This window comes from Stomoxys calcitrans, chromosome 4 (genome assembly GCF_963082655.1).
Source record: "Stomoxys calcitrans chromosome 4, idStoCalc2.1, whole genome shotgun sequence".
In the NCBI taxonomy this organism is placed as follows: domain Eukaryota; kingdom Metazoa; phylum Arthropoda; class Insecta; order Diptera; family Muscidae; genus Stomoxys; species Stomoxys calcitrans.
In genome coordinates, this window is record NC_081555.1 from 166,049,885 (window position 1) to 166,069,383 (window position 19,499).

The window sequence follows — 19,499 nt, forward strand, 5'->3', positions numbered from 1 at the left end:
GTGGTGTTATGGAGGTGGGGTGGCCCCATCGATACTTTTCCTCAAATGTTGAAATCAGATTCGTGCTCTACTCCTAAAGACCTTTCATTTGATCGCCATATTTCTATGGTCGGTAAATTTGTTATCTTTGGGGTGTTTTGGTGGAGGGGCGGCCCTCAAGCACTTGGTCCTACATTTAGATATCAGATTCGTTTTCTTCTCTCAAATACCATGTATTTGAGTCCCATATGGCCGTGGTCGATAAATATGTCCGATTTAGAGGACCAAATACTTTATCCCACAATTGGATATCAGATACGTTTTCTACTCTTACATACCTTTCATTTGAGTCTCATATTGTCGTGATTGGTCTATATATAGTAGCATAGAAAAGTCTACATACCCCACTGAAAAAAACAGGTTTAACAAATCGAATTTTTTGTGTCAACATTTGTCCCAGAAAAGCCCCAAACTGAATATGAAAAAATCTAAAACTGGGGCTTTATGAAATAAGGTCCCAATGCAGAAAAGTCCTAAACTGAAGATGAAAAAAATCTAAAACTGGGGCTTTTCTCACAATGAAATAAGACCCCAAAAGTAAAAATGAAAAAAAAGACCGCAACAAAATGAAAACACACCCAAAATTAAACTGCAGTTAGGTCCAAAATTTTGGGGCATTTTTTCACATAAAATATATTCCTAATTTTAAAAAGAAATAATGTCCCAATAAGTGTGTGATTGACTTATGTCCGTCAAATCTTTCGAAAAGTGATACCTTCTCTGTTTTATTATAAATATTTATAAAAAGAAATAAAGTCTCAAAAATTGGGGTTGGGTGTTTATTTCATATTTAAATTTCGGGTCTTATCTCACATGCATATAAACCCAATTTTTCAAATGAAACAAAGCCACAAAAAACGAAATAGAGTCCAATTATCGCTGTTTTTGTTTCATGTATAAAAATTTGGGGTTTTATTTCATTTTCCGTTTGGGGCTTTATTGCATTGGGGCCTTATTTCATACCGCCACTATAAGAGGGCAAAAAAAATTTCGCGTAAATCGCATCTCCGAGATCTGGTGTTTCCGAAAATTAGGGCAAGGGGCAGGGTCAACACCCTTCCGATTTCAACAAATATAGTAACCCTTTAACCAAGGGAACAGTATGCGTCATGTGCGAAAATTTCAAGAAATTCGCTTAAGCCGTTTTTGAGTCTATACGGAACAGACAAACAAGCACAAATTGATTTTTATACCCTCCACCATAGGATGGGGATTTACTACAATAATTTCGTCATTCAGTTTGTAACATCTCGAAATATTCGTCTTAAATCCCATAAAGTATATATATTCTTGAACGTCATGACATTTTAAGACGATCTGGCCATGTCCGTCTGTCTGTCGAAAGCATGCTAATTTCTTATTAGTGTAGGTCAGTTGGGATTGCAAATGGGCTATATCAGTCCACGTTTTGATATAGCTGCCAAATAAACCGATCTGGGATCTTGACTACTTGAGCCGCTAAAGTGCACAATTCTTATCCGAGTTTGCTGAAATTTAGCATGAAGTGTTTTATTATGACTTCCAACCACTGTGCTGAGTATAGTTGAAATCGGTGCATAACCTGATATAGCCGCCATATAAACCCATCTGAGATCTTGACTTCTTGAGCCACTATCCGATTATTATATATAGCTGCCATATTAATCGATCTGGGTCTTGACTTCTTGAGCCACTATCCGATTATTATCCGATTTGGCTGAAATTTTGCATGATGTGTTTTGTTATGACTTTTAACAACTCTGCTAAGAATAGTTCAAATCGGTCCATAACCTGATGTAGCTGCCATATAAATTGATCTGGGGTCTTGACTTCTTGAGCCACTAGAGGGCGCAATTATTATCCGATTTAGCTGAAATTTTGCCCGAGGTGTTTTGTTCTGACTTTCAACTGATGTGTTAAGTATGGTTCAAATCGGTCCATATCCTGGTATAGCTGCCTTATAAACCGATCTGGGGTCTTGACTTCTTGAGCCACTAGCGGCCACAATTATTATCCGATTTGGCTGAAATTCTGCATGACGTTTTTTGTTATGACTTTCAACAACTGTGGTAAGAATAGGTAAAATCGGTCCGTAACCTGATATAGCTGCCATATAAACCGATCTTCGGTCTTGACTTCTTAGGCCATTAGAGGGCGCAATTAGTATCCGATTTAGCGTAAATTTTGCACGAGATGTTTTGTTATGACTTTCAACTGATGTTGTAAGTACGTTTCAAATCGGTCCATATCTTGGTATAGCTGCCATATAAAACGATCTGGGGTATTGACTTCTTGAGCCACTAGAGGGCGCAGTTAGTATCCGATTTGGCTGAAATTTTGTTCAATGCGTTCTCTCATGACCTTTAACAAACGTGTCGAATATGGTCTGAATCGATCAATAGCCTAATATAGCTCTCCTATCTCCCTATTTTACTTCTTAAGCCCCTAAAGTGCGCAATTCTTACTACAATAGATTTGGATGACATTTTACACAATGACTTTCACTATGGTCTCTAATATTCAATTCAATTATAGTCCGAAATGATATATACATAGATTGATATTGTTCCAATCGTTTATGATTTGTTTGCCTAAAAAGAGATACTTGGAAAGAGCTCGACAACTGTGATCCATGGTGGAGGGTATATAAGATTCGGCCAGGCCGAACTTAGCACGCGTTATTATATTTTATCTTATTTAAGTTTTTTTTCTTTTAAGAAAGTCTATGATTCACCTTGATGGTTACAATATTAAAGGCCCACATTCACGAACTATATTATTCTGATCCTTGATCATCTTTGTCAATTAGTAAATAATTTTCTTATACCGCAATTATGTAAATATATTTTTACAAATTTTTGTGATGGCTTGTTAAAAGAATATTTAAAGACAAATGTCTTTTGATATATAAAGGGATTGTAATAATTTCGGGTGATGGATTTTCGGAAGGAAGGTAAATAAAACCAAAATTGTAATATGTTGCCATATCGGCAATGTGAATTACATTGAGATTTAGTTTGACTTCAGTATAACGTTTTACTCTTCATTTCAAGATCAAATCGTTGCAAACACTTAAATTTATTTAAATAATTTGTGGCATTTTGTTTAGGATTTTGCTTTAAGTACTCTTTGTCTCAAAAATCCATCACCCCTTTGTTCAGTGAACTTTAAACTGAAGAGCCCATCATGCATACAAATGTGGCGCCCAACAGCGTGCGGTGTATGTCGGTGTAGCTCATCAACGAAACTGTGTCAATTGGGAAACATTCAACACATGAGCAATGGGTGCACTTTATATCTGCATTTTGTGATGTTGTTGTTGCTGTTGCTGCTGCATAGCAAATGATATATTAAGGTATTTCCGTCATCAACTCTCTATTAAAAAAAAATAACAAAGAAAGGCCAACAAATGAATGCACAATGCAGCCATAAGACCGACCTATCGTTGTTAGAAGTGGCAAGAATTCTGTCATTGCTTGTTTTCTTAATTAAAAATGTCCATTTAAATAAATCATGTCTACGCATTCTGAAATGTTTTCAAACAAACCAAAGAACAACCAGTGGAAGAAGGGTAAGGTGAGTGTCATTTATTTTGACAAAATTAAATTAATTTTTTATATTATGAAATGATGAAATTGAAAATAATGCATATGCTTTAAGGATTGCATTCATTTGTACAATAATGTTATTTTTATTAGTTTTTCAAAATGAGAATTTTTAATTTTGTAATAAATTATATACAATGTGGGGATCGTGCCGCTTACTCTGTTAAGCGAGAATACAAGAATGTGAATAAACTATGATTAAAACTCCCCGATCGATATGGGATAACTGTGGGCACCACACAGGCTGGAACTTTGAACTCCGACTTGTGTGGTGTGCATCGTTAATACGGGAAATTTAGTTGAAAGCTTCCGGATGCCTTCACAGGTTGCGGATAGTGGAAAGCTTCGTATTTATGCGGAGTAGCTGAAAATGCAGTATTGAGTGCCTACGATACTCGAAATGACAAGGCGAGTTATTGGCACCTTCAAATAATGGCCAACATTAGCGTCTGTTCCCAGGTAAGTGGTGGCCAGAAGCGTGTATCAGATCTTGAAGCAAGCGGCTTGCGACAACTAGGGATATATGTATAGTGCCACATAACCCATGCAGTTGGGGGGCTGGGTCAGTAATCCGCATATAGAAAACTAAAATGGATTACTGTCAGAAACAAAGGAATGAAAAAACGAACTCTCCTAACGTTGACAATCAACGCAAACGAAACAAGTAAAAAGGCATTAAGTTTGGCCGGGCCGAACTTTGGATACCCACCACCTCGGGTGTATACGTAAATCCTATTTCGTCACAATCCGGTGAAAATTGGATAATTTAAGCACCCAAATTCGGCATGGACATTGAGTGGTCAAATATATATGTCACTATTCAATTTTGTAGAACAAAATATTGTTTTTTTTTTTGACAGATATATCCAGTTATAAGCCGATCTGAACCATATTAAGGTCGTATATCGTGAGGCTCAGAAATGCTGAATGTTTTAAATTTCAGCGAAATCGGGTAATAAATAAAGTTTTATGGGCTTCAGTCCCCTTATCGGCAGATCGGCCTATATGGCAGCTATTTAAATATAGTCTGATCTGAACCATATTTAGGTCGGATGTTGGAAAGGTCTTAACCTACTCACTGTTTCAAATTTCAGGTAAATCGGGTAATAAAAAAAGCTTGTATTGGCTTCAGACCCCTTATCCGCAAATCGGTCTACATGCCAGTTATATCTCGTCGGGTCGGGTATCAGGAGGCTAAAAATAACTCACTGTTTCAAATTTTTGCGAAATCGGTTAAAAAATAAAGCTTTTGTGGGTTTCAGATATGACAGCAGTATCTAAATATAGTCCTATTTGTACCATATTTGGGTCGGATGTTGGGAGGCTTAAAATTGCGCACTATTCCAAATTTCAGCGAAATCGGACAAAAAGTTAAGTTTTTATGGCCTTCAGACCCATTATCGGGAGATCGGTCTATATTACAGCTATATCTAAATATAGTCCGATCCGAACCATATTTACGTCAGATGTCAGGAGGGAGGGAAAATAACCCACTGTTTTAAATTTTACCGAAATCGGGTAATAAATAAAGTTTTTATAAGCTTCAGACCCTTTATCGGGAGATCGGCATGTATGGCAGCTATATCTAAATATAGTCCGATCTTAACCATATTTGGGTGAGTTGTTGGGAAGCCTTAAACTACTCACTGTTTTAAATTTCAGCAAAATCAGATGAAAATCATAGTTTTTATGGGCATTCGACCCTTTATCAGAAAATCGGTCTGTTTAGCAGCTATATCCAAATAGGGTCCGATTTGGCCCGTTCAAGAAGTTAACCAGTGTGCATCAAAAAGACGTATCTGTGTCAAATTTCAGATCAATATCTCAATTTGTAAAGGATTTAGAGTGATTACAACAGACGGACGGACAGACGGACGGACGGCCAAACGGACGGACAGACGGACAGATACACGGACATAGTTAGTTAGAATTTTACGACGATCTGAAATATATATACTTTGTAGGGTCGGAAATTGATATTTCGAGTATTGCAAGCGGAATGACTAAATGAATAAACCCCCTATAAGTGCAGTACGCTCTGGCGGAGGTATTGGTGGTCTTACAGGTGCAGTTGGAAAAGTATCGATGGCGCTATCGATACTATCGACATTTTATTTTTTATCTGAGTATCGATTGAAATTTTTCCTATCGATACTATCAAATTACAAATTTTGCTTATGAACATTACACTAAGGAACAGGGGCAAACGATACTATCGGCAATGTTAATAAACTATTCGACACGGCATATATCCTTTAAGGTACATTGCGCCTATAGAGGGCGCAATTTTGATCCGATTGGGCTAACATTAAGTACAATGATTTCTCTCTGCCAAATGACTATATTTATATTGATTTTATTCGGTCTGTTTGTAACACCTCGAAATATTAATCTACAATCCCATAAAGCATTTATATTCTAGATCGTCTCGACATTCTGAGTCGATCTAGCCATGTCCGTCCGTCCGTCCGTGTGTCGAAATCACGGTAGCTGTCGAACGCGTAAAGCTAGCCGCTGGAAATTTTGCACAGATATTGAATATTGATGTAGATCGTTGGGGATTGCAAATGGGTCACATCGGTTCAGATTTGGATAAATTACCCATATAAACCGATTTCCCGATTTGACTTCGTGAGCTCCTGGCAGCCTCAATTTTCATCTGATTTGGCTGAAATTTTGAGTATAGTGTTCTGTCATGACTTTCATCAACTATGCCAAGTACGGTTTAGATCGGTCCGTAACCTGATACAGCTCCCATATAAAGTGATCTCCCGATTAGACTTCTTGAGCCCCTGGAAGCCGCAACTTTCGTTCAAGATCCAGATATAGCGATAATATAAACCGGTTTTTGGTGGGTTTCCATGATTCGGTCCGGCCGAACTTAGCACGCTTTTAGTTTTTTTTGCTTTATGCGTTCTTCGCAAGTCCTTCATTGAAGTGCATGCATGCAAATAAACATGACGACAATGTTGTAATCACGAAGTTCAATTGTGGTGCATTACATGTACAAATTTATAAGTAATTATTTATGCAATGTTTCTATAACCTCCACAAATAATACTAACATCGTCATTTGGTTAGTCATACCTCACAATAATGAAATAACACATGGTATAAATTGTAAATATTCTTGATCCTCATGTCATGTATGATCAATTAGCATAGTTTTCAACAGTACAATACCTTACGAACAACTAACGCTATTCATTTTAAATTTCAATCTTACCGTTTGATATCTTGATAACCTGGAGTATTTAGTTTATTATATCCACCACCATAGGTTTATACCCCTATCCTATTGTGGTAGGTGTAATAAATTAATCTAATCATTCCGCTTGTAACACTTCGAAATACTTTTCTAAGACTCCATAAAGAATGTCTCGTCGTTCTGAATCGATCTAGCCATGAACGTCTGTCCGTCTGTCGAAATCACGTAAAGCTAGTCGCTTGGAATTTTTCACAGATACTTAGTATTGATGTAGGTCATTGGGTAGTACACATGGGCCATATCGGTTCAGATTTAAATATAGCTCCCATATAAACTGATATTCCAATTTGACTACTTGAGCCCTTGGAAGCCGAAATTTTTGTCCGATATGGCTGAAAATTTGCACGTAGTGTTCAAAAGACGTTCAAGACGCAATTTTTGCCCGATTTGGCTGAAATTTCGCATGTGGTGTTCCGTTATGACTTCTAACAATTAGTATGGTCCCAATCAGTCTATAAACTGATAAAGCACCCATATAAACCGGTATACCGGTTTGATTTCTTGAGCCCTTACAAGCCGCAATTTCCGTTCGATTTATTTGAAATTTTGCACATAGTGTTCCGTAATGACTTCCAACAATTGTTCCAAATATGTTCCGAATCGATCTATAACCTGATATTGCTCCCATATAAACCAATATCCCAATTTGACTGCTTTAGCCCTTACAAGCCGCAACTTTGGCCCGATTTGGCTGAAATTTTTCCGTTCTCTCATCATCCTTCTTCGGTTCCCAGAAGCTTTATTTTTTGCTGATTTGACAAAAGTTTCGTATGTAGAAAAAAATTATCCCTTTCAACAAAATTTGTTTTGTATAAATTTTTAGCAGAATGTATGGTGGAGGATTTCCAAGATTCAGGCCTGGCCGAACTTAGCCCGCTTTTACTTTTTATACCCTCCACCATAGGATGGGGGTATTCTAATTTCGTCATTCACTTTGTAACTCCTTGAAATATTCGTCGAAGACCCCATAAAGTATACATATTCTTGATCGTTATGACATTTTAAGTCGATTTAGCCATGTCCGTCCGTCTGTCGAAATCATGCCAACTTTCGAAGGAGTACAGCCAGCCGCTTGAAATTTAGCACAAATACTTCTTATTTGTGTAGGTCGTTTGGAATTGTAAATGGGCCAAATTGGTCCATGTTTTGATATAGCTGCCATATAATCCGATTTTGGGTCTTGACCCACTATAGGGCACAATTCTTATCCGATTTAGCTGAAATTTTGCACGTGGTGTTTTGGAATCTCCCAATTTGACACTCTGAGCCACTGGAGGGCTCAATTTTTACTCGATTTGCTTGACATTTTCGATGGGGTGTTTTTCTATGACTTTTAACAGCCATGACAAATACGGTCCATATAACCGGGCCGATAACTTGATGTAGCTAACATATATGTATTGAAAAAGTCATTCAAAGATCTTGACGGGTGCGACCCATGTTGGCGGGTATATAAGATTCGAGCCGGGCCGGTCGAACTTAGCACCCTTTTACTTCTTAATTGTTTTGTTTTTTTGCTTTTTCAAATTTCATTGAAATTGGATTATAAATGCGCCTTTTATGGGGCCAAGACTTAAGATCGAAATATCCGCCTACATGGCAGTTATATCCAAATATGGACCAATTTGGGTCAAGTTTCAGAAAAATGTCGAAGAGCCTAACACAACTCACTGTCTCCAATTTCGGCGACATCCGACAATAAATGCGCTTTTTATGGGCCCAAAACCTTAAATCGAGAGATCGGTCTATATGGCAGCTATACGCAAATCTTGATCGATCTAGGCCAAATTACAGAAATATGTCCAGGGGCTCAACTTAACTCACTCCCAAATTTCGCCGACATCGGACAATAAATGCGCCTTTGATGGCCTCAAAACTTTAAATCAAGAGATCGGTCAATATGGCAGCTATATCCAAATCTGGACCGATCTGTGCCATATTGCAGATGGATGTCGAGGGGCTTAACCTAACTCACTGTCCCAAATTTTGGCGACATCGGACAAGCAATGCTCCTTTTATATGGCCAAAACCTCAAATTGAGAGATCGGTCTATATATCAGCTATATCCAAATTTTGATAGATCTGGGCCAAATTGAACAAGCATGTCAAATTTCAGCAAAATCGGATAATAAATGTGGCTTTAATGGGCCTAAAGTCCTAAATTTTCAGATCGGTCTATATAGCAGCTATATCCAAATCTTGGCAGATCTGGGCCAAATTGAACAAGGATGTCGAAGGGCCTTATATAACTCATTGTCCCAAATTTCGGCGACATCGGACAAAAAAATGCGCCTTTTATCGGCCCAAAACCTTAAATCGAGAGATCGGTCTATATGGCAGCTATATTAAAATCTGAACCGATCTGAGCCAAATTGACGAAGGATGTCGAGTGGCCTTACACAACTCGTAGTGCCAAATTTCAGCAAAATCGGATAATAAATGTGGCTTTTATGGGCTTAAGACCCTAAATCGGTAGATCGGTCTATATGGCAGCAATATCCAAATCTGGACCAAATTGAAGAAGGATATTGAAGTGCCTAACACAACTTGTTGTCCCAAATTTCTACAATATCGGATAATAAATGTGGCTTTTATGGGCCTAAGACCCCAAATCGGCGGATCGGTCTACATGGGGGCTATGTCAAGATAAAGTCTTATATAGCCCACCTTCGAAGTTAACCTGCTTATGGACAAAAAAACGAATCTGTGCAAAATTCCAGCTCAATGTGTCTATTTTTAAAGACTGTAGCGTGATTTCAACAGACAGACGAGCAGACGGACGGACATGGCTAGATCGTCTTAGATTTTCACGCTGATCAAGAATATATGTACTTCATAGGGTCGGAAATGGATATTTCGATGTGTTGCAAACGGAATGACAAAATGAATATACCCCCATTCTTTAGTGGTGGTTATAAAAAAGAAAGCAACAAGTACTGGGTAAATTTCTGTTTCTTGACTCCTGCTGTAGTCTGGGGAACACTTCACGCACTTCAAAAGTTGCAGTCACTCCGTTTTATGAGCCGTTTTTACATCTATGGTATTAATTTCATTTAACAAAAGCCAAAGTTCAGACATACGTCAAACTAAAACGTTGCATTTGTATAAATACATATTTAATTTTGTTAGCAGACACAATTAATGTTACAAATGTTTTTTCCCTCATTTGTATTAAATATTTGAATATTTAATTTATAAATTTTATAAATAAAAACGAAACACTTTGAATCACAGACTATACAAGCAATGTTGTGGCTTAAACCTAAGTTTTAAATTATTTCAGTTCTTTTTGAGCCTCTAAACTGGAAACGTGAAATCTTTAAGAATCGGAGTGATAATTTCATGACATATTAAATTTATTTAATAATCGTTGTATAAGATGATTGCGGAATTTTTTGAAAATCGTGAAATATTTCTAACTGGCGGATCGGGTGTGTATTTACTCGTATTGAAGTGGTTGTTGTTGAACTAAATTTGTTTATATCAAGACCACAGGGGATTACAATTTAGTGCATCCACTTGCAATGACCATAAGGAAAAGAGCTAACCCCATTATTTAGCATACCGATCTCTTCAGAATCACTTCCAGATTGATGTAGCTTTGTCCATCTGTCCCTGCTAAAAAGCCCAAAAATACTTAACACCATTGAAATGTGGGCGATTGATCAAGTTGAACAAAGCCGATCCATTCTTGACATATTTAGAGATCCGAACACAAATGAACGAACATTACCTGCCAAATCAGTAAATTTTTTTGTTTCCAAAGGCCGCGCAGGATAGCTGACATGAAGTGTTAGCAAGTCAAATGAGCAAATGTTGTTGTGTGAAAAAATTTTTATTGATTCAAAAGAAAAAAAAAGGAGTTGAATAAGTCAAGTTGTCAGAATCCATTCTTTTTCCTCGATATGATATCTTTCTGCCTTGACTATTGTTCTGAATTGGTCAACAAATCAGTGGCAATCTGCACGAATGTAGTCTGGCAATATTTTGGCCCATTTCCCTATAACCACTTTCTTCAGCGTATGCAAACTGTGATATTTTTATACCCTCCACCATAAGATGGGGGTATACCAATTTCGTCATCCTGTTTGTAACTCCTAAAAATATTCGTCTAAGACCCCATAAAGTATATATATTCTTGATCGTCATGACATTTTAAGTCGAATTAGCCATGTCCGTCCCTCCGTCCGTCCATCTTTCTGTTGAATGCACGCTAACTTTCGAAGGAGTAAAGCTAGCCACTAGAAATTTTGCACAAATACTTCTTATTAGGGTAGGTCGGTTGGGATTGTAAATGGGCCAAATCGGCTATATATATAGCTGTCACCGATCTTGGGTCTTGACTTCTTGAGCCTCTAGAGGGCACAATTCGTATCCGATTTGGCTGAAATTTTGCATGAGGTGTTTTATTATGACTTCCAACAACTGTGCTGAGTATGGTTGAAGTCGGTCCATAACCTTATATAGCTGCCATATAAACCGATCTTGGGTCTTGACTTCTTGAGCCTCTAGAGGGCGCAATTCTCGTCCAATTTGACTGAAATTTTGCACGTAGTGTTTTGGTATCACTGCCAACAACTGTGTTAAGTACGATTCAAATCGGTTCATAATCTGGTATAGCTGCCATATAAACCGATCTTGGATCATGACTTCTTGATCCAATGGAGCGCGCAATTCTCATCCGATTTGGCTGAAACTTTGCATGAGGTGTTTTGTTATGACTTTCAATAAGTGTGCTAAATATGGCGCAAATCGGTACATAACCTTATATAGCTGCTATACAAACTGATATGGGATCTTGACTTCTTGAGCCTCTAGAGCGCGTAATTATCATCCGATTTGGCAGAAATTTTGTATAACGGCTTCTCTCATAACCTTCAACATACGTGTATAATATGGTCTGAATCGATTAATAGCTTGATACAGCTCCCATATAAACCTATCTCCCGTTTTTGCTTCTTGAGCCCATACAATAGGCAATTCTTATCCTAATGAACTGAAATATTACACAATGACTTCTACAGTGTTCAGCATTCATTTATGGTCCGAATCGGACTATAACTTGATATAGCTCCAATAGCAAAACCGTTCCAATTCAATATTCTTTATTTGCCTAGAAACAGATACCACGCATAGAACTCGACAAATGGGATCCACGATGGAGGGTATATAAGATTCGGCCCGGCCGAACTTAGCACGCTCTTACTTGCTAGTCCTTGCCTGGCCTTGTTAAATGGCGCAAACAGAATAATCAATCTTATTGGCATGTGTTGAATTGGACAGCCACTGTTTGGACGAAATAAAGAGCGAAACATGATTTTTTATTCATTCATGGTTTGCTTACCTACGGCTTCAAAGTAGCTTCCGAAATGTTTTTCCAATAATAAGTCGCATTTAATTTGACGCCCGACTTGGTGAAATCTGTCACAGCTGTCCACACTATCACTTGACATGGAAAATTTTTCAGTAAGCCAAAATTGCGTACATGCACTCGTTTAAGCAAAACACGATCATTTTAAGAGTTTACGAAAATTTCTAATATTTTTTGAGTAGCTGTGAGATCGAGTGCCTTTTGAAACTCTTAAGACTTTACCTTTGGTTTCGTTCTTTATTACCACCATCATAGGATGGTTGGACTAAATCAAATTCTGATTTTTCAAGTTTCAAAAATGCTATACAATATCATATAACAACACAAATCAATGCAATTCTGTCCTGAATTTGTTAAGCTTTGACTTTTGAATAGTTGATAAACGTTCTCATTTTAGATAATGAAAACAAAATAAAAAAAAAAAAACAAGTAAATGCGTGATAAGTTTTGCCGGGCTGAACTTTGGATACCCACCACCTCGGGTATATATGTAAACCACCTTTCATTCCGTATCTCGACCGATCTGGACCAAATTTACGAAGGAAGTCGAAGGGCTTGACACAACTCACTGTCCCAAATTTCATCAAAATCGGATACTAAATGTGGCTCTTTTGGGCCTAAGACCCTAAACCGGAGGATCGGTCTATATGGCACCTATATCCAAATCTGGACCGATCTGAGCCAAATTGACGAAGGATATCGAAGGGCCTAACACAACTCACTGTCCCAAATTTCAGCAAAATCGAATAATAAATGTGGGTTTTATGGGCCTAAGACCCTAAATCGGAGGATCGGTCTATAAGGCAGCTATATCCAAATCTGAACCGATCTGAGCCAAATTGACGAAGAATGTCGAAGGGCCTAACACAACTCACTGTCCTAAATTTCAGCAAAATCGGATAATAAATGAGGCTTTTATGAGCCAAAGGCCCTAAATCGGCGGATCGGTCTATATGGGGGCTATATCAAGATATAGTCCGATTTAGCCCATCTTCGAACATAACCTGCTTATGGACAAAAAAACAATCTTTGCAAAGTTTCAGCTCAATATCTCTATTTTTGAAGACTGTAGCGTTATTTCAACAAACAGACAGACAGACGGACGGACATGTCTAGATCGTTTTAGATTTTTACGCTGATCAAGAATATATATACTTTATAGGTTCGGATAGGGATATTTCGATGTGTTGCAAACGGAATGACAAAATGAATATACCCCATCCTTCGGTGGTGGCTATAACAAGTAAATGCATGATAAGTTCGGGCGTGCCGAATCTTGGTAACCCACCACTATGGATTCTGTTAAAGTTGAGGGCTATATCTGGTTATAGACCGATTTGGAAATTGGGGCTTCCAGGGGCTCAAGAAGTCAAATTGGGAAATCGGTTTATATGGGAGCTACATCAGGTTCTTGACCGGTTTCGACCGTACTGGGCACGGTTGTTGGGAGTCATAACAAAACACCCAGAACACACAATTACGGCTTCCAGGGGGAGATCGGCTTCCAGTCAAATCGGGAGATCGGTTTATATGGGAGATATATTCAAATCTGAACCGATATGGCCCATTTGCAATCCCCAAGGACCTACATATCTGTGTATGTGCAAAATTTCATGCGGCTTGTTCTACGCATTCGATCGCTATCGTGATTTAGAAAGACGCACTGACGGACATGGCTAGATCGACATAAAATGTCATGACGATCAAGAATATATATACTTTATGGAATCTGAGACGAATATTTCGAGAATTTACAAATATAATGACAAAATTAGTATACCCCCATCATATGGTGGAGGGTATAAAAACAAGTAGAAGCGTGCTAAGTTCGGCCGGGCCGAATCTTTCATACCCTTCACCACTTATCGCATTTGTCAAGTTCTTTAAATGGTTTTTTGAATAGAAAAACACCAGTCAAAGAAAAAAACCACCTCCAAAATTTCAGGCAAATCGAGTAATAATTGCGCCCTCCAGAGGCTCAAAAATTCAAACCGGGAGATCGGTTTACATGGCAGCTATATCAGGTTATATACCAATTTAGACCATACTTAGTTGTTGGATGCAAAATTTCAACCATATTGGATAAGAATTTCGTCCTCTAGAAGACCAAGAAGTCTAATCAGAAGATCGGTTTATATGGCGGCTATACCAGGATATAGACTGATTTAGACCCTACTTCACACAGTTGTTGGAAGCCAAAATAAAACGCTTCATGCAAAATTTCGGCGAAATCGGCTAAGAATTGCGCCCTCTAGAGGCTCAAGAAGTCTATTCGGGGGATCGGTTTATATGGAGTCTATATCGGGTTATGGACTGATATAGACTATACTTGGCACAGCCAAATCGGATAAGAATTGAGCCCTCAAGAAACTCTGGAAGTCAAGACCAAAAGTCGGTTTATATGGCAGCTATATCAGGCTATGAACCGATTTAGATAAAAATTGCGCCCTCTAGTGGCTAAAGGAATCAAGATCCAAGATCGGTTTATATGACAGCTATATCAAAACATGAACCGATTCGGCCCATTTACAATGCTAACCGACCTACACTAATAACACTAATAAGAAGTATCATAATAGAACACTATATGCAAAATTTCAGCCAAATCCGATAAAAATCGCGGCTTGTAGAGGGCTCAAGAAGTCAAATCGGGAGATCGGTTTATATGGCAGCTGTATTATGTTCTTGTCCGATTTGAACCGCACTTGGTACAGTTATTGGGAGTCAGAACAGAATACTATGTGCAAAATTTTAGCCAAATTGGATGAAAATTAAGTCTTCCAGGAACTCAAAAAGTCAAATCGGGAGATCGGTTTATATGGGAGCTATATCAGGTTCTCAACCGATTTGAACCGTACTTAACACAATCGTTGAAAGTCAAAACACAACACTATGTGCAAAATTGTGGCTTCCATGGAATCGTAGAAAATCGTTCCTGCCTTTAAAGTATAGCAGGCAGTACGACATTCGGTCACGTCTTTTAGGGCTCAAATTCACCGCCCAGTCTATCTTTCCCTCTGTTATCATGTCCTCAACCACTGACAGTGACTCGGTTCTATATTGTATCAGAGGGACATCGATACCATCCAGGTTAAATCACCGACCGGGCGTATCCGTGAACCCGGGGAAGTGAGTAGTAGCCAGTAGCTCGAGTATATAAAAGCTAAATTTCGTCCAGGTTTCTTCATATTTTAGAATGCTTCCAAAGTTTCCGGTTGATTGAAGAGTAATCTGCGTAAACTTCAATCCCTCTATCGACTCGAAGACCCAGACACACGATTTCACACCGCTCTTGTACTTGTTAAAGGACTCCCTGTACAGGTCGCATGTTGGGGGCCAACGTAGCGCAGAGGTTAGCATGTCCGCCTATGACGCCCGGGTTCGAATCCTGGCGTGACTATCAGAAAAAAAATTTCAGCGGTGGTTTTCCCCTCCTAATGCTGGCAACATTTGTGAGGTACTATGCCATGTAAAACTTCTCTCCAAAGAGGTGTCGCACTTCGGCACGCCGTTCGGCACTTCGGCACGCCGTTTGCATTTGTACAGGTCGCAGTCCGTACGCGGCTTGGTTTTGTTTGCCCTATTATAGAACCTGTTCGTAGTCTGTGTAAGACTACCAGACCAGTTTCATCAAACTGGTTGCGATCTCTTATCTGGATATGTCAGAAGGCAGTTCTTCCCATAATTACTCATCATGGTTTCTGTCGGCAGATTTGCTGGCAATTCAAGCTCCAAGCTCCTTCAAGCCAGGTGCCTGCCGTCCGAAGCTTTGTTTCAACGCTCTTCGCTTAGAGGTTCCAGTTGGTTTTTCTAGGGTTCCTATGTGGTGGGTTGCTGCTCGGAGACAACATAGATAGAAGAGATATATCTATAGTCCGAAAATGAGTTCTCCTCGGACACTATCCAATCCCAATCAAAATTACATCTATCACCTCTGACCTATTACCATAACAATACCAATATTACAAATACACAGTCCGGAATTCAGAATAAACTGATTTGTGAGGCACTATGCCATGTAAAAACTTTTCCCCTATGAGGCTCCAGACTTATTATTGTGATGAGAGAAGTTTGCCCCAGTTCCTTAATGGAATTTTCATGGACAAATTTGCAATTTACATTAACGGAATGTTAGTTTACCCCCATTCTATGGTGGAGGGTATAAAAACTTTAAAATTATAGACAAAAATTGTTCAGTACAGGTGAAATGTAGAATACAGTCGACAACGCCCGACTTTTGGCTTTATTTACTTTGTTTCAGGTGTTGTTGGTAAAGCACTAGTTGAAAAGCTTCTGCGCTCCTGCAATGTGCGAAAAATATACATCCTATTAAGAACCAAGAGAAATGCAACCATCGAGGAACGTATAAAACAGATGAAAATGGATAAGGTAAGAATAAAATGTATGTACAACTAACTGGACCGGTGTGCTTCGCTACACCAAGTTTTAGCCTAGAAAGTATTTTTTTTTTGCTTTTATAATATTTATTGAAATTAGTAAAGTGTACTCTGCCAACAAGGTCCTTTCATTGCTGTCTTATTCTTTCCTTATCGGCCTTCATATTTTATTTTCAACTCCTTTATTTTGGGTATGATCAGAAAGAGGGTGATCCCCCCTCTGACAGCTCATTTCATTTGAGTACAATATATTCTCGGCTGTCCAAACAAAAACATTTGAATCTTTTATTGTCGCGATCTACATGTCCTGCTGAACGGCAGGACGTGACCCAGATACTTGAATCCTTACATAAACATTAGATTCGAACTCTACTCTACAAACTCTTTAATTCCCATATTATCCCGATGGAACTTCATGTACTATTGAAGGGTTTTTTGTGGGTGAGCCGGTGCCAGACTCTGTCCCAAATATGTATACCAGATTCGTAGTCAACTCCCAAAGATCTTTTATTTGATACCTAATTTTGACTTTGGACATTCATGACCGTTTTGGGGGTTTTTGAGGTTGGGGAGGCCCCGTAGATCAGTTGGATCAAATTCTTATAACAAATGTGTACTCAACTTCCTAACACCTTTCATTTGATACCCATATTGTAACAATCGGCATATACGTCCTGTTGTGAGGTTTTAGGGGGCTTGGGGCGCCTCCGACACCAAGGAATACATTTTTATACCCTCCACCATAGGATGGAAGTCATTCGTTTGTAACTACTCGAAATATTCGTCTGAGACCCCATAAAGTATATATATTCTTGATCGTCATGACATTTAAATAGGAGGCCACCGTAGCGCAAAGGTTAGCATGTCCGCCTATGACGCCTGGGTTCGTAACCTGGCAAGATCATCAGAAAAATTTTCAGCGGTGGTTTTTCCCGCCTAATGCTGGCAACATTTGTGAGGTACTATGCCATCTAAAATATCTCTCCAAAGAGGTGTCGCACTGCGGCACGCCGTTCGGACTCGGCTATAAAAAGGGGGTCCCTTATCATTGAGCTTAAACTTGAATCGGACTGCACTCATTAAATGTGAGAAGTTTGCCTCTGTTCCTTAGTGGAATGTTTATGGAAAAAATTTGCAATTTTGCATGACATTTTATGCCGATCTAGCCATGTCCGTCCGTCCGTCTGTCCGTCGAAAGCACGCTAACTTTCGAAGGAGTAAGGCTAGCCACTTACAATTTTTCTTATTAGTGTAGGTCAGTTGGGATTGTATATCGGTCCATGATGTAGCTGCTATATAAACCGATCTTGACTTCTTGGGCCATTAGAGGGCGCAATTCTAATCCGATTTGGCTGAAATTTTACACGAGTTGTTTTGTTATAACTTTCAATAACTGTGCTAAGTATGGTTGAAATCGGTAAATAACCTGATAGAGCTGTCATATAAACCGATCTGGGGTCTTGAATTTTTGAGGCTCTAGAGGGCGCAATTCTTATCCGATTTGGCTGAATTTTTGCATGAGGTCTTTCGTTATGACTTTCAACAACTGTGCCAAGTATGGTTCAAATCGGTTCATAATCTGATATAGCTGTCATATCAACCGATCTTGAATCTTGCCTTTTTTAGCCACAAGAGGGCGCAATTATTAACCAATTTGGCTGAAATTTTGCTGACGTATTTTGTTATGACTTCCAATAACTATGCCAAACATGGTGCATATCGGTCCATAACCTGATATAAATAGCTGCCATTGAAAACCGACACCAAAGCTACACGCATTGAAGAGGTGCAAAATGCCTTGAAGATATATACAATAGAGTCACGACCTTAATCTCACTGATGTGGTGAATAGAGCGACTCCAACGTTCCGACAGGAATGCCTTAAAGTCACTCGTGGAGCGATTTTGGTTCGGTCGTACTTGACTTTAGCCCGTCCCTAATTGTTTGAACTTTACTTGACTAGAATAAGAAATTATCTGTACAAAGTTTGGGTAAGATGGCAACCCTAAATACAAAAAAATATATCAGACTCACATTCCGTTCGAAATATTTTCATTTGGTACAAATATTTCTAGGGGTTGGGGTGGCCACTCTGTTACCTATTCTTACTCACTATTCCATTCCAAATATTTTCATTTGGTACCAATATTTCCAGGTGCTGGGGTGGCCACTCTGTTACCTATTCTTAGTCTTTACCAAATTTGGGCCCAATTTTGTCTTAATTGGTTCAGAGGATTTTTGAAGTAAGACGATAACCCTGAATTTAATCGGTCCACGCTTTTACTTGTTATTTATAAAAATATTTTTAAGAATTAGTGTTAGGGGGAGATACTTCCCCTTAAGATATTGAGAAACTATATAGCCTTTTTTATACACACCACCGAAGGATGGGGGTACATTAATTATTTTATCATTCTATTTACGACACATCAAAATATACCGTTCCGACCCTATAAAGTATGTATTCTCGATCGTCGTAAAAATCTAAGACCATCTAGCCATGTCCGTCCGTCTGTCTGTTGAAATCACGCTAAACTCTTAAGGAATAGAGATATTGAGCTGCAACTTTGCACAGATTGTTGTTTTGTCCATGGGAAGGTAATGTTCGGAGATGAACCATATCGGGCTATATCTTGATATAGCTCCCGAATAGACCGATCCGCCGATTTAGGGTCTTAAGCCCATAAAAGCCACATTTATTATTCGATTTTACTGAAATTTGGGACAGTGAGTTGTGTTAGGCCCTTCGATATCCTTCGTCAATTTGGCTCAGATCGGTCCAGATTTGGATATAGCTGCCATATAGACCGATCCTCCGATTTAGAGTCTTAGGCCCAAAA

At 38.7% G+C, this 19,499-nt stretch overlaps 1 protein-coding gene across 1 annotated transcript in view; it reads left to right on the forward strand.

Annotated features, from left to right (window-relative positions):
* LOC106091142 (uncharacterized) overlaps positions 1 to 19,499 on the forward strand; it is a 49,607-nt gene that overhangs the window by 21,315 nt on the left and 8,793 nt on the right. The window contains exons 9-10 of the mRNA XM_059367361.1: positions 10,271 to 10,322; positions 16,524 to 16,651. Coding sequence (XP_059223344.1) covers positions 10,271 to 10,322; positions 16,524 to 16,651 — 180 coding nt within the window. The remainder of the gene's footprint in view (positions 1 to 10,270; positions 10,323 to 16,523; positions 16,652 to 19,499) is intronic.